General features: G+C 33.6%; 1 protein-coding gene across 3 annotated transcripts in view; it reads right to left on the reverse strand.

The window, feature by feature from the left end:
- Positions 1–15483, reverse strand: part of SEMA3A (semaphorin 3A) — a 596670-nt gene that overhangs the window by 60943 nt on the left and 520244 nt on the right. For all 3 annotated transcript variants that reach the window (XM_027838692.1, XM_027838693.1, XM_027838691.1), the window contains 3 exons: positions 3353–3495; positions 953–1067; positions 792–861 (listed from right to left, as the gene is read on the reverse strand). In XM_027838692.1, coding sequence (XP_027694493.1) covers positions 792–861; positions 953–1067; positions 3353–3495 — 328 coding nt within the window. The remainder of the gene's footprint in view (positions 1–791; positions 862–952; positions 1068–3352; positions 3496–15483) is intronic.

Consider the following 15483-nt stretch of genomic DNA (forward strand, 5'->3'; position numbering starts at 1 on the left):
GTGAATGAGTAGTGAGAAAACAGAGAAAATAAAATTCAAATAGAATCTCACATTTTTTGTCTACTAAACTATGATATCTTTCCAGTAGAAAACATGAGGCAAAACCACAATTTATGGACATATTATATACTATATTTTAGTACATATTTACAAATTATTAAATGCTAAATTATTGTATGTTTTAAGCCTTACAATAACTTTATTTTTTTTTTAATTTGAGGTTTCCACAAAGTGGGAAGTAATGATGGAGAAGGCAGTAACATCCTATTTCTGAAAGCACAGTGGCTTTCAGCTGCCCTGGGAGTTTTTGGTGGGCTTTGTTCCTCACCCCAGGTTAATTTTTTTTTTATCAACAGAGAAAATAGATTAGATATCTATATTATCTTCCTCAGATGTAATGAATTCAGTATAAACTACTTGGAGATTTCATCCTTATTTTGTAATAGCATTATCAGCATTTGCTAAAAATACAGGTTTTCATATTTATAGTTGATCTCACTATTTTTTGAAACCAAAGCTATAAGAAGATCCATGGGCTAGGTACGTTGAAGCCTTTTAAACCAGACATTTTATTTGCAGCAGCAATGTAGGGTCCTTACTTGAATGTGTATAATATAATCTGCATGCACTCATACATGTGTATAAAATACTTAGTTTCTTATTTCCCTCAACTATAGAGGCACTACAGCTCAAAGGTCAGGAAAACATAGACATGGTCAACAGGTCATGGGCAGTCAGAAAGTGCCTCATAATGTAAAGTTTGCATGAAAATAATATAGTAATCTTAGTACCTGGAAGTTGTAAATACTCCGTAGACTATTGGATTTTTAGGATCTTTGGAATTCATTAAGAATACATCTTCTATATGAAAAGAGAGTAAGAAAAAATAATGTCAGTTTATAGTCTTGGGAGAGTCTGAAAAAATATGTTTAGAATGACATAAGCTACTTACGTAATTCATCAAAGTGAGTGTCAATGCCATTAGGCCCTGGCACTGAACAAATAAGCCGAGCCTTAAGGAAAGTTGTCCATTTATTAACAAGGCTTCTGTGTCCACCAAAGTCATTCTGAAAGGAGATGAGTAGAGCTAACATAGTATTTCTATATGACATAAGGATTAAGCAGGTAAATAAAGATAACTGAAGATGATTTATCCTATTTTGGAAATTAAGGTAAAAATCAGATATGTATTAACAATTTCACATTTTTCAAAGCACTATATATTATTTAAAGTAACTACAGATTCAGCTTTCGGGATTAACACAATCCATTCCTTCATCATATGATTAGGTTCTACAGATGCAGTTTTATAATTAAAATAAGATGATCTCATTATGAAAAAAATTTCTTCAAAATACAATCATATTATAGTACTGGTCAAACAAATTTCCCAAACTGCATGTAGGGAAGTAATTATTAAAAAAAAATAAAAGAGGCTTAATTGTAAGAAGACCCTGAATAGTAATGTAATATTTTGTTTATTTTCCATGCTAGAACACATACATCTCTCTCACACACTTTACTCTCCCTATATACTGAGTATACCTACATAATCTCCCTATATGACAAAGAATAAAAAAAAGGAAAAAGAAAAAAGCAATTCAGCAAAACCAACCAATACATTGTTTAACAGTATATACAATATCTTTTTTTTTTTTTAATTCATTAGATATGTTCCAGGGAAACAGTTTGAAATTGTTTTTGTGACGGAACTTTTAGTAAAGTCCAAATTCCAGTAATTTTTTTTTCTATTTTAAAAGTATTTATTGACCATGACTTAAACCAAGAAAGAAAGAATATTTCTATGAAAATAATGTTTGCAAAAATATAGTGGATGTGGGAAATATTTAATTTTGAAAATTGGGTGCTCTGATTAGGAAAATATGTACCTTAGCATCACTTTATTGATATATAGTTTTATAAAAGGCATACATGCTGTGCAAATGAACATTTTATTTTCAAAATGTTTATAAAGAAATATTAATCTGGAGTATTACAGGAATAGGATTCCTTCCATTTAAATTTTTAATTGTGCCTATCTCTCAGAATTTGGAAAGGATATACTTACTAGTTTCCTACAAAAACTCTTAGTTGGCCACAGAAAGGATTCACATTGAAGAATTGATTTTTATAAATTTATTTCTTAATTAAACTGATAGAGTTTCTTTGGAAGGATGCCTGTTTTTTCGAAGGGGGAAAAAAAAGGTCTTTGCATCAGTAATTTTCCCAAGTACAAAAGCACTCCTATAAACAAATGGACGTAGAGCCTGGAGACCTACTCTGACTTCTACCACTTAACCTCCCTGGGACTCAGTTTCTCCTGAGGGAGATGGCTCAGATGATCTTTATATGTTTCTTTCTTGTTTTAACATTTTAGTAAAGTTTGCTTGTATCAGAAGGCATTGGGGATATAGAGATGTAGGAGCCACTGTTTCTATATACATTCTCTCAAACTAGGACAGGAAGGAAAAAAATATTTTTATGAAATATTTGACCAGGTAAGATAATTTTGGAAATAATGCAGACAAATATTAATTTTATCACACTATTGAGCTTTAGCTAGAGAAGATGCATGGAGAAGTGCAGAAGACAGGAAGTTCAATTTCATAAGGATTTTTTTTTTGGCTTTGCTACTTACCAGCTGGGACACTATAGCCAAATTGACTAACCTTTCTGAACCGTATTTCCCCCATTAACAGAAGGAGGAATTTATCATTTATACTTATATTACCTACATCATAGGGTTGTTTTGAGGAAAGTGTTTTTTTTTAATAAGCCATAAAACATATAAAATTGGTTACTATCATCATATGCACTTAAAAAGCATATTTGGATTATTTTCCAAGCCAAGTTTAATTAATAATATGAGTTCTATCATCATTTTTCATTATGAATTAATTGCTTCCTATTCACTTTTTAAAAAATACTTTAAGTATCAATGATTTCATTAGTGAGAGTACTTTGTTCAGCGATGCAAACGATAAATCCCCTAAGTTACGTATCAAGTATTTGGCCTTTATCTTTTTGGTTACAACTGAAAAAAATTCATCACCTGGGAGGCAACCTTCCAGTTATAAACATCTCAAAATCTGGCTGCTTTTCCTCATAGGACAAGTATGCATACTGAATTTTTCTGGGCCCATACTCAAAGATTGCCAATTTGGCAATATTTCTTCGCTTCCTTCCTTCGCTTCTAATATTTTAATTTCCACTGGCATAGCCTATGATACCTAAGATAACCTACATGCCATCATCATAGGATTTAAACAGAGGATATACTTACACAAATTGCAAAAGAAAAGAAAAAGAAATATTTACGGCAAAAACCCATCCCATTGCATTTTTTCCTTACCTTACATATTTGACCTATTCTAGCATGGGTGGCTTTCCCAGAGTGCTCTCCATCTATTGCATTTTCACGGAAGAAAAAATAGACTTTGTCATCTTCTGGATTGTCACTCTCTGGGATGAGGTGGACACTAATGAATCTTGGATCTGAGAGACAAAATGGAGTACTTACATTGATTCACATCACATTAATACAAAAAGTACACAATTTGGTACATTACAATTTCTTCTTCACTATTCTATCAGATCCCCTACTGCAAATGAATCTTACCCCTTTTCCTTCACTTCCAATGTTTTTTTATTTATTCCTTTCCTACAGGCATTTCAATGCCTGACATAAAACTCCATTTGCCATATCACAGACCTCTGGCAGGAATGTGATACCATGATTAGCAGACTCAGAATTGTTCTCTTGATTTCTCCAAAATCCATATCAAAAGAGAAAGTATGAAAATGAAGCCATAATCTTATATCAAGGTAATTCTAGATGATACAGGGAAGAGTACTGGTCAAGGGTCAAAAAGCCTGGGTTAAAATCTGTAACTGTATGTAGAACCTTGGATAAGTCATTTATCATTATCTTTCAGTTTCCATTTGTCATTCTTTCAATGAGGGTAAACGATTGTACTATCTATAAATCACATTTATTTTGCATATACTTATATGTATGCGGGGTTATTAAGATTTTTTTTTCTGGTATACAAGCTATAGAATATAAATTCCTTCAGGGCAGATACTGTTTTACTTGTTTTTGTGTTTCCAGCAACTGTAAAAATGCCTGACTCATAGTAAGCAATCAGTAAATGCTTGTTGAACAATTAATAGCTGCCTTGCTGAGTTTCATGAGGTACACCTAGCTAATAAAATGTCCAGACTCTCATATTGATGCCCCAATCAGGAATCATTCCTAATCATTACTATAAGATGAAAGTGTTAATGCTAATCATATGAGATCATATATTTGAGGATGTTATGAAACAGTATATGAGAACAAATTATTATTTTTACTGTTTTGAGAAAGGGAGGCATAGGTGTAGTAGCCCTTCTCTACAGAGTGATAGCTCCACTCCTTATTCTGAACATAAAAACACTTTTCAAACATCTTTAGTAGATATTTTACTCATACTTTCATCTGAGTTATCCTAATTTCTAACATAACTGAGGCAAGAAGGTGGAGGAATGGTCAGGGAAGGATAGGGCAATAAAAGGGGATTCATAAAACATGAAATAATGGGACTTTTCTTTCAGAGAGAGGTCTTAGTCTACACAAAATCATTGCCCAGCATTGCAAGGGGCACCTTGAAAAAAAAATGGAAGCAAATGTAGAGAAGCCTTTTGTTCAAGGAGGGTTAAAATAGACAACTTCTGAGAATCCATGATTCTTTGATAGGTATTTTAGTACTTAGCATAGTGTATAGTAGTCCACTCTGTACCCTTTCCCCTATTTAATCATCCAGGAATACAAATGGATTTTATAATAATTGGGTCAAGTTGAATAAGTTACACAACATAACTCCAAGTTTTATCTAGGCAAAATGGAGTATACTACTATAACATAGTATGTTGAGGATCGACCCAGAATAATTTGAAGTGGGAGCCCATGTGGAAAAAAAAAAATTTTAGAGGCTTACAGAATAATTGTTCTTATTACTTCCATTATATGATACAATATCCATATAAAATCCAATTGCTTGTGACTACACACTGTTGTTTTATGTTATTTTAATTTCCTCATGATTTTAAAATGTAAAATCCTGGAAATCATAATACATTTTAAAAATATGACGTGATATAGAAGGTATCATATAAATATTAAGTTCATTATACTTTGTTGCTATGGTCTCTTTTTCTATCAAAACAGACTTGGAAAAAGCAGCCATATCTGAAGCTATTCCTCCTTTATTCCTGTGAAAGACATCCTAACCCCAGAACTACATTAAATACCCTTCATATAATTTCTTCCATCTTGATCCTTGTGAATAATCACCGTGAGTATGTGTTCTTTGGTTTTAAATGGCAATTATTTTTGAAACATGCATGCCATAGAAGGATTGTTTTTTGGGACTGGATTGTTTAGCCTAGAGAAGAAAAGATTTAGGGGAGTCATGGCTGTTGTTTCTAAGTATTTGAAAGGCTTGAATGTAAGAGGAATTCAACATATTTTTCTTGGCACCAAAGGGAAGAAGTAAGAGCAATGGGTAGGAACTGGTCAGGGGGCTGATTTTGGCTCAATGTAAGAAAAAACTTCCTAACAATCTGCTGTCCAAATGTAGGATAAGTTGCTTTGGGAGTCAGTGAGTTCCCCATCATTGGAGGTATTCCAACATAAAAAAAAACCAGTTGACCATTTGTCAGCTTTGTAAGAAATGTCAAGGGGCCTCTTATTCAGGTAGAGTTGGAACAGACAACTTCTGAAATTCCATGATTTTGGATATGTATTTTAGTCCTTAGCATAACATATAGTGCTCTACCCTGCCACTCTACCCTTCCTCCCCCTTTAAATCATACAAGAATATGAATGGATTTTATATTCTTTGACTCAGCTTGAATAAGTAGCACAATATACTCTGAGTTTTATCTATGCAAAGTGGAATATACTACTATCACACAGTATCTTGAGCATTGATCAGGAACAATTTCCAAGTAGGAGTCGACAGCTCTGAATTTTTTTACAGGAAGGCTTATAAAATATTGTTCTTATTATTTCCATAATATGATACAAAGTCTATTTCTAATAAAAGCTTCTCCATGCAACATGTATATTTACATGCATCTTTGTTGCTATTCATTTCTAGCAAGCTTAAGGTAAAGTTATCTTAATGTCTTTCATCTTCCCCCTTCCCCACAAAGAATAATCATTTCTCTTTCAATTTGACCATTTTATTATATATCAGTTTGGTTTTTCAGTTCTCTTCTACATCCTTCCTCTCTAGTTATCACCTTTACCCATCTTCAAAAAAAATCTTATTTTGCTAAATATGTCTCCAGGGTGCCATTTACCTAAAATAAATTTATAGATTTCTTTCTCTAGATGTACAATTGTATGGAAATTATCATTTGAAAGAATTAACAAGCTACTCTTCAGTTATATTCTTTCTTCCTGTTATTAATTGCAAACAGGTACTAGTTTTTTTTTAACCCTGATTTTCCTTAACTATATGGAGATATGTAACTATCCAACTCATTAAAGTTAATCAATCAATAGCTAGTTTTCAAAATTAGACCTGAACAACAATATTAAGCATATTGAGAAAGAAAAGTCAATCCCTTCCTTTAGAGGCTGAAAAACAATATTAACACTAGTGGTCAAGCATTACCATCATTTTGAAAAACCTTAGCCAGTTTAGTAACTTGCCTTGCCTATAACTCCTCATGGAAAACTTCATAAAAACTTACTTGGGGCTGGGTCTACTTTATGAGTTGAGCTCAGATTCCTAGGAAAGTACATGATATTGCAGAAGCTACTCCCACTGAATGGGAAACAGAAATGAAAATCTAAACAGGCATTTTTTTTTCAAATTAAACTTCACTGCTCTGCAGTCCATTAAAGAAGGACATGGCTACTTTCAGTCTCCAGATACAAATTGCTGGTTTCAACATGGCCAAACCCATCCAAAATAATGACACAAATGCTCAGATCTTTTAATAAGGTAAACAGTTATAGCACCCGTATTTACCATGTTCCTTTCCACAATGAAATTTTATTCCCTCCCCCTTGGAATTTTTTTTTCTTAATCCTTGATGACAATGGCTTCACAAAAACTTGAAATTTCTACCATTTGTAAAAATTCCTTGTGATTTGAATCAGGAAGTTAATGTGAAAGGACATTGGAAAAACTGCACTTCAAAAGAAACTGGCAAAATCCATTTAAGCAAGATCAAAGTACATTAATCTCTCCAGCATGAAACCATAGTGTAAACACTCTGAAAGGTAAATACAATTGGAACCCTTTCTCTGATCTGTCTAGCTTTGATAGTGATCCTCTAGGGAAAGAACCTCTGTCTTTTCCTGTATTGCATATTTCTCAGTAGACCTAAGGAGTTGAACAAATAATCACACTGAACAATCTTGTAACCAGTGCTATCACATGAAATAAAATATGCAATCTTTATTCATGATAATAATAGTAAATATGTGCTCCCCCACCCCAATTCCTTTTCCCCTTCATGATATTATGCTGCTTTTCATCCCAGAGTTGGCATCCTTGAAAAAATGTACTTTGGTGCAACACCTGCCACTTGTAACAGTACCACTTTGTTCAAATATTTTCCGCAGCTGCAAATTAAACTGTCCTTCAGGTGCAATCTCTCACTTAATGAAAGTGGCACCTTGGCACAGGACATGCTGCTCCCTTTATGATTCATTTGGCAGCATGTGGTTATTTAAATAATGAAAACATTTTGCTGTTCTCAGCACTTGAATCAATTTGAAACCTTTGTATGCCATCGTCTTAGCCAGCATTTAGCAGGCTACCCTGCTCCATCCTGTCAAAACAAAACAAAGAAACTACCAAACAAGACCCTCCCAAATTAAAACAGCAGAGAACTTGGCTGTGAAGATATTTAAGTTCTGAATTACTAATCAGGAGTTTTTCACATCTTTTCAAAATAAAACACAAGAATGGAAGTCAGGATATGTGTACATTTCTAGAACATACACTATATATAGCCCAGTTGGCTAAAGCATGGAAGTAATGAGGCCAAAGTCTCATATTCAATCCCCATATGGGCCAGTTAGCTTCACACAATGGGGTGGGGAAAGACAAAAAAAAAAAACAACCTTTCATAGTGCACTCCTAATCCCAGCCAATCACTACACAATGCATGCTATTGGTCACAAGGTAATTCACACAAGATCTGGAGGATGACTCAGTACAATCTATCAACACTACTGGAAAAACAACTCATAGCACATGGCCTCCTGGCTCAGTAGCATCACCATGATATACGACTGGAAAAATATGTTATTCATAGATTTCCAAATGTATGTGTATGTTTATATGTGTGTATTGTGATGTATTTCTTCATATACATAATACTACTGAAAATGATTCCTATCTGAGAAACTAGACACAACTGTTTGTGACTTTAAATACCAGAGCATAAATTAAAAAGTCCATTCTACTCCAGGCATATATAAAACTTTCATATAATGCAGAGAGGAACCAAGGTTTTTGATCTTCTGTTTGGATGTGTTTTATTAACTTATGTTCCAGTAAGTTTAGGTTGGATAAGAAATACATTGAGAGATAGTGTGATGTTGTGGAAGAATGCTTGCCTTGGAGTTGGAAGACCAAGGTTCAAGACCAACTCTCATACCACGTACCTATATGACCTTGGACTTTACTGTTCAGCAAAGTGTCACTTTACAGAGTCTGTTTTCTTATTGACAAAGTGATAAGGTTGGGTTAGATCATCTGTAAGATTCCCTCCTAGCTATAAACTCAGAGGATTTTACAAATGAGCTTGGAGTTTATACTATTTATGGCTATCAGATACGAAATATTTATTGTGTAAGTTGCATTGTTAGAAAATCAGTAGCAATGGAAACCTCTAGTTTTAAGAGACTTACAAACCCATTCCCACGTAAACTAATGGTTAAAGGAAAATAATTAAGTCCACTTGCCCAGTGTATGATCACAATGCTGTTAGAGTTTATTTATCTTTCTATTCTACCATGAGGGAGGGAAGACTAAAGGAAAATAAAGCAAATGTGCCAAAGGCTTTCTGGCAGATCAAGAATATTAGGAATGCAAGAGTAAGGTCATCACTGGAGGACTAACAGCCTAAACAGAAGGGATAGATTATTTTTTTTTACTCATGTAAAAACGTAGCTACTAGAGTCAAGAAGCAGAAGACAAGTTAGAAAGTGAGGAACAAGTGCCGCAAAAGTCTATTTGAAAATTAGAAAAAAAAATAATCACATTGATTCAAGCCTGGATATAGAATTAGATTATATGAAAGTTTTTTTTTTTATTTCTTTGCACAGTGAACAGTTGGGTAGCTAAGCAGCACAGTGGATAGAGTGGTAGTCCTAGAGTCAAGAAGACTCATCTTCCTCAGTTCAAATCCAGCTGCATACACTTACTAGCTGTGTGACCCTGGGCAAGTCATTTGCCCTTGTTTACTAAGTTTCTTTATGTGCAAAATGAGCTGGAGAAGGAAAGACAAACTACTCTAGTATCTTTGCCAAGAAAACCTCAAATGGGTCACAAAGAATCAGGTATAACTGAAATTACCGATCCAGCAACCACAGTGAAAAAGCCACCTTTCCATTATCTGTATTAGAACACGTGTATAAAAGATAGATTTAGATCTACAAATCTTATAAGTCTTCTATCATCCTTATTGTATACCAAAAGAAGCTGAGGCCAAAAGGGGAATAGTGGTTTGCTCAACATGACAAAGGTAATAAGAGGCTGAGATTGATTGTATTTGAACCCAGGTCACTTGAAATCCAGCACTCTTTTCTCTGAACCAATTGTTGTTACTATTGTTAATGCAATTATAGAAGTTTTGACCAAGTAAGCCTGACTTTTTGGGTTGACAGAATGATTTGCTTTCTAATAATGTTAAGTAGAAATCATTTCAGAAAATAATTTTTTAAGATACGTATATGTGTGTGTGAGTGTGTATTTTTCAAGGAAAAATTCTTGGGTAATTTGTATGAAATTCAAGACTATTCTAGGGTATTTTACTCAAAGTAATTTTTGAGTTAATAGAAGACTTTTTTAAAATTAGAAAATGGACATCCCTTTTTTTCCCCAAATAGAAATTGGTATTTAAAAATAAATATTCATAAAAACTAAACTCAACTTTCATTCCCTAAAGCATGCTTTTAATAGAGATGATATACCTAGAAATAGGCATATTTATTTCCATAAAACAATTGGAAACAAGAGAAATATTTGAATTTGGATAAGGTAGATAAGATATCAAGTCTTTAGTGTGATGCTAAGAAAGAAACTATTGTTGAGATAATAGGTAAGAAATACAGCCTATTCATTCTATGACTTCACACCCAAACCTCTTCTTAAATGCATTAGTAGAGTTTCAAGACTTGTATTTTTCTAACCTACCTCATTTTAATTTCTAGCACATTTTCCTTCTCCTTGCCAGTAACATAATCAAATGCTTTAGACATTATGCTTACTCTGCTATATTGAATGAAACTTGAAATGAGTGCAAGTCAGTGCACGTGATTTATTTTGAAAAGATTCAGTGCTTAATTGAGGAGCTAAAAAGTCAACCCACAAAAGAGATATAGTACAGGCATGATTTAAATCTCTAGGAGAAGAAAGGAAAACATACCAGTACTTCCTTTTAAGTCTCTCTCCAGTCCACCTCTCAGTCTGGCTTCATAGTGAAAGTTTAGATGTAAATGGAATTGGGTAACTAATTTGATGTTTCTCAGCTAATATTAGGAGGTGTCTTTTATAAGTAAGTGACTCTTTGAATTTTCTGAAAACTAAGTTGTTAATGAAAGTGAACCTCTTAATTAATAGCCTGAATGCCCCAATGATCAGAGGCAGCAAGTCACTGTGGATAGAGAGCTGCCCTAGAAGCTAGAAAGACCTTGGTTCAAGTCCCGTATCTTACATATACTGGCTGTGTGACCCAAGGCAAGTTACTTAACCCTTCAGTGCTGTAGGCAACTCTGTAAATTGCAAACAAGATTCTAAGTAAAAGAAAAAGATCATAGATGTTTAATTCAATCAATGTTTTTTGAGCAACTTTTATGTCTGCTACACTGTAATACATTGCCTACAAAGACAAAAAATGATATAGTCTCTATTCTAAAGGGGCTTATATCCTCCTATGAAATAAAATGTACACAGATAAATGCATATAAATATATATACAGAGTAAATATTCTGTAAAATAAAATGCTTTTTTTTTAAGGGGGGAGAGATCAAGGTTTCTGTAGGAAATACCCCCTGAGCTATATTTTGAATGAAGTTAAAAAAGGAGAACATTCCAAATATGAAGGATGAACTGTGTAAAGGCAGAAGGCAGGAAATAAAATGTTATGGGTATGGGGAACAGTAAGTAGTCCAAATTGTATGGCAGGTAGATAGCATGAGGGGAAATAATGTGTTCAGACAGGTAGGAGCTGGGTTATGAAAGTCTTTAAATGACAGAGAAATTTAATGCTAGAAGCTTTTTTGGGGGGGCTTTCTGAAATTTTTTGAAAATGGTCTAATTTACACTTTAAAAATGCTAGTTACCTATCAATTAGAGCTGCCTTGGGAGTCATTAAGCAGAGATCCAATGACTGCTTGTCAGAGATAATGGAATGGGGATTCTTATATGGGTTGGTCTATAAACTCTCAGGTCATTTATGTCTTTGAGACTTTGTGATTTAGTTGACAAAGTAAATATCAGCAGTTGCTGATCCATTTACCAACTTTCTCAACTCTTTAAAAAACTTGGAATCATCCATGCATGCTTTAAATGAATATTTGAGGAAATCTAAGGAGTGCAGGCTTTTACAAATTATTTTCTAGTCAAATGGCATATTTATAGTGACACTGGGAGTTTATAGGGAATATAAGATCCTACTATATTTACTTTTATTGGTTTATTAAAAAAAGCACTTTATTGAGTAGAAAAATATGTCCTTAGAGCCTCTCTTTAAATAAGGTATCTCCCATACACATATCAAATTCAGAAAAGATTATCTGATAGATGAAACTGTAGAGATCACTGTTCAATGATTCTTGGAGTGTTCACATGAAGAAAGATATAAAAATAGTTGTCTTCCCATCTTTATGCCTTTTTTTCTCATTTTCTATTAAGTTTGTCTGATTCTAAATCATTGATAACATGATTGCATAAAGACAGTTGATACTGAAATGCCTTCAACTTTGGTAAACAGTTGTGTCCTGTCTTCTTTTTTCCCTGAGTGCTATTATAATACTCCTAACCTAATCTATTTTTAAAAAGCAGATGATTTTGTGAAATGGGAAATGGGTTAAAATAAATATATTGACTCTTATTATCAGTATTTCTCAGAGAGTTTCAACTAATGCAAAACAATCACCACAAAGAAGAGGCCAGTAGAGTGCAAAAACTGGCCTGTCAAATACATTACAAAATCAAGAAATCTCAGAATCATAAGGACATTTAGAGGCCTTCCAGTACATGACTAAGAATGCCATCTACAATATCCTTCCACTTTGGGAGATCTCTGCTATCTCCTAAGATAACCCATTTCATTCTTGGACAGCAATTATGAAATGTTTCCTTACTTTAAGTCTTTATCTGTCATCGGAAACTTCCTCCCATTGCTTCCAGCTCTTCCTTCTGGAGCAAAGCAGAAAAGTCCTATTGATTTTATTTATGAGAGACTTTAAAATACTTGAAGACAGTTTGTACTACTATCCTGTCTTCTCTTCTGAAGACTAAATATCCCTCACTCTTTCAAACAACAAAATATGTGTTTCAGTCTCTCACTATTTTGATAACTATCACCTGAATATGTTTCAGCTTAGCACTTTTCTCCATAAACCCATAATTGAAAACAATATTTCAAGTACAACCTGCCCAGAACAGAGTACAATAGTACTACTACCTCTGTATTCTGGACCCTATACCTCTCTTAATATATAATGAGTTTGCAATTGTATAAAGCTTCTACTATCTAGCTGTGCCTGTCCCATCTTTTATATGTGAGGTTGTTGTTGTTGTTATTTATTAATCCAAATATAGAATTTACATTTATCAGTGTCAACTTTAATCTTATTAACCAGGTGCCAAAGTGATTTTCTTAAAGTGTAGACCTGACCATGCATTCCTCTTATTTAGTAAATTCTAGTGGTTTCCTATTACTTCCATGATTAAATATAAAGACATTAGTCTGACAAAGCAAAGATCTCACAAGTGAGTCCCTCCCTTTCCATCCTTCTTAACTTTTACTCCCCTTTACATACTCTACAATCTAGCCTTATTGGCTTCCTTGGTATTTCTCACACATGATGCTCTACCCATCTCTGAGCATTTGTACTAGCCATTCTGGAAGACTGTCCATTCACCTCTGCCCCTTGAAAGCTATGGCTCCCTCAAGATAGTGCAAATACTTCCTTTCCTTTTAAGGTTAGTTCCATCTAATCTGCATTTATCTTATATGTAACTTGATATTCATGATACCTCCCTTGATATTCATGATTCCTCCCTGATGCCAGGGTTACCCCCCTGATGCCAGGGTTACCCCCTTTCTTGCCTTTATATTCCCAATGCTTACAAGTGCATGGTACAAAGTAAGAGCTTAATTAATGCTTTTGCTTATTAGATTCTGCTCAACATTTTTTTTTGCCTTCTGAGATATTTTTGGACCCCAACATTTTTCTCCAAAGTAATAGTTTTATTCCATTTGCCAATTGGATATCCATTTATTGTACTGTACAAAAAAGATTCATAGGGTATGTTGCTGGCAAATAATTTGCTAGAGTAGACATCCTCACTTATTCCACTTGCAAAGTCAAAATATGGCAATCAAGAGAAAAAACAGTTTATAATATCAAGGTAATCCATTTTGTTTCTAGTTAGTTCCTGCCATGGAAAATGGGGCTAGAGTCTAGTGCTCTTTCTACTTAGCCACACTGCCTATTTAGTCATGTAGAGGTGTCTCGAAAAGACAAACAGGTAAACTAGGAATGATTTTACTATATTATTCTTTTCCCCAAATATGTCTATATTGTACTATATGTTATTTTTTTTTTACCCATTGTTGCACGGCTTGGTCAGACAAAAATATCTTCAAATAAACATAGCACTTCACCTTTAATATCTTTCTTGAGTTTTCATTCATAAAGATATAATAATATTTATAGGTATAATGGGGCATCCTCCTCCCAATGGCTAACCTTTAACAGTTAATAGCTAACACTTAAATAGTATTTACTATGTGCCAAGCCCTGTATTAAGTGCTTAACAATTATTAGCTTATTTGATCCTCACATCAACCCTGGCAAGTAGTTATTACTACTGCATTTTACATATGAGGAAATGCAGGCAAACAGTGTTTAAATGACTTATCCAGGGTCACACAGCTAGTAAGTGTCTAAGGTTGTATTTGATCTCAGGTCTTTCTGACTCCATGCCCAGCACTCTATCTATTCATTTAGCTGCTGGTTCTCTTTGTGAATTATACCCAACTGTCACAATAAGATAACCTCTGTATTTCCATCAAAAGAGCCCTTGGGGGAGGATCCATAATAAGATACCTCTGAGAATTTTCTTGATTTTTTTAAAATAAAGCAATATTTGGGGGAATTGCTGACATTTTCATTTCAGTTTTTACTTGACACATGTTCTAACAATTTTTTTTCTTTTTTTCATAAGTATTCATAAGTATTTTCATAAGTTTTTTATAAGTATTCATAATCATAGATTTAAAAAACAAAAGGAATCTTTAAGGTCATCTAGTTCAGTGCCTTCATTTTACAGAGGAAAATGAGGTCCAGGGAGGTTAGGTATCTTGCCTAATGCCACAGAAGTAATACAGTAGGAGGAGAAGGATGAACATAGATCTTTTAAGTCAAAATCCAAGAACTTTCCTCACTGTTCCACACTATGAAAAGAGCTACAACAAACTCATATTGTTTACAGTGCTAGCAGAACTTCTGTTGTGCTTTCATTTTTCTATACTACTTAAAAAATGTCCCCCAAAATACTGTAAATTCAAAGGATCCCTTCAAGGAAGACAAAATGTTTAATGGCAATATAATTACTAGTTTCTAGGCTTTTGTTCTTAAAAGACAATAATAGTTTTGATACCTAAATCTAATTATATGGGGAAGACATTTTTAAGACAGAAAGGGAAATAAATTATAGAATACTTTTGAAAGTAAAGTAGATTTTGCACAAACAATCCTCATATAACTATATAACCTCTTTATACGATCCCAAGAGTTTCTTATCCATTTAAGAAAGAAAAATCACAATTAAATGTCATTTTGGTGAAAGTACACTTATAATTACAATGAAATAGCTTTTATTACCTCTCCTTTAGGGTCCAAATTGGGTATACAGAATACTAAGGAATATGAGTCACAGCATCTGCATGTGATGTGCACATAACTCCTAAATTTTAAATTGATGGCACATATACTAATTGCTGTTGTTTAGTTATGT

This window comes from Vombatus ursinus, unplaced genomic scaffold, assembly GCF_900497805.2.
Source record: "Vombatus ursinus unplaced genomic scaffold, bare-nosed wombat genome assembly UNPS02014830.1, whole genome shotgun sequence".
In the NCBI taxonomy this organism is placed as follows: Eukaryota; Metazoa; Chordata; class Mammalia; order Diprotodontia; family Vombatidae; genus Vombatus; species Vombatus ursinus.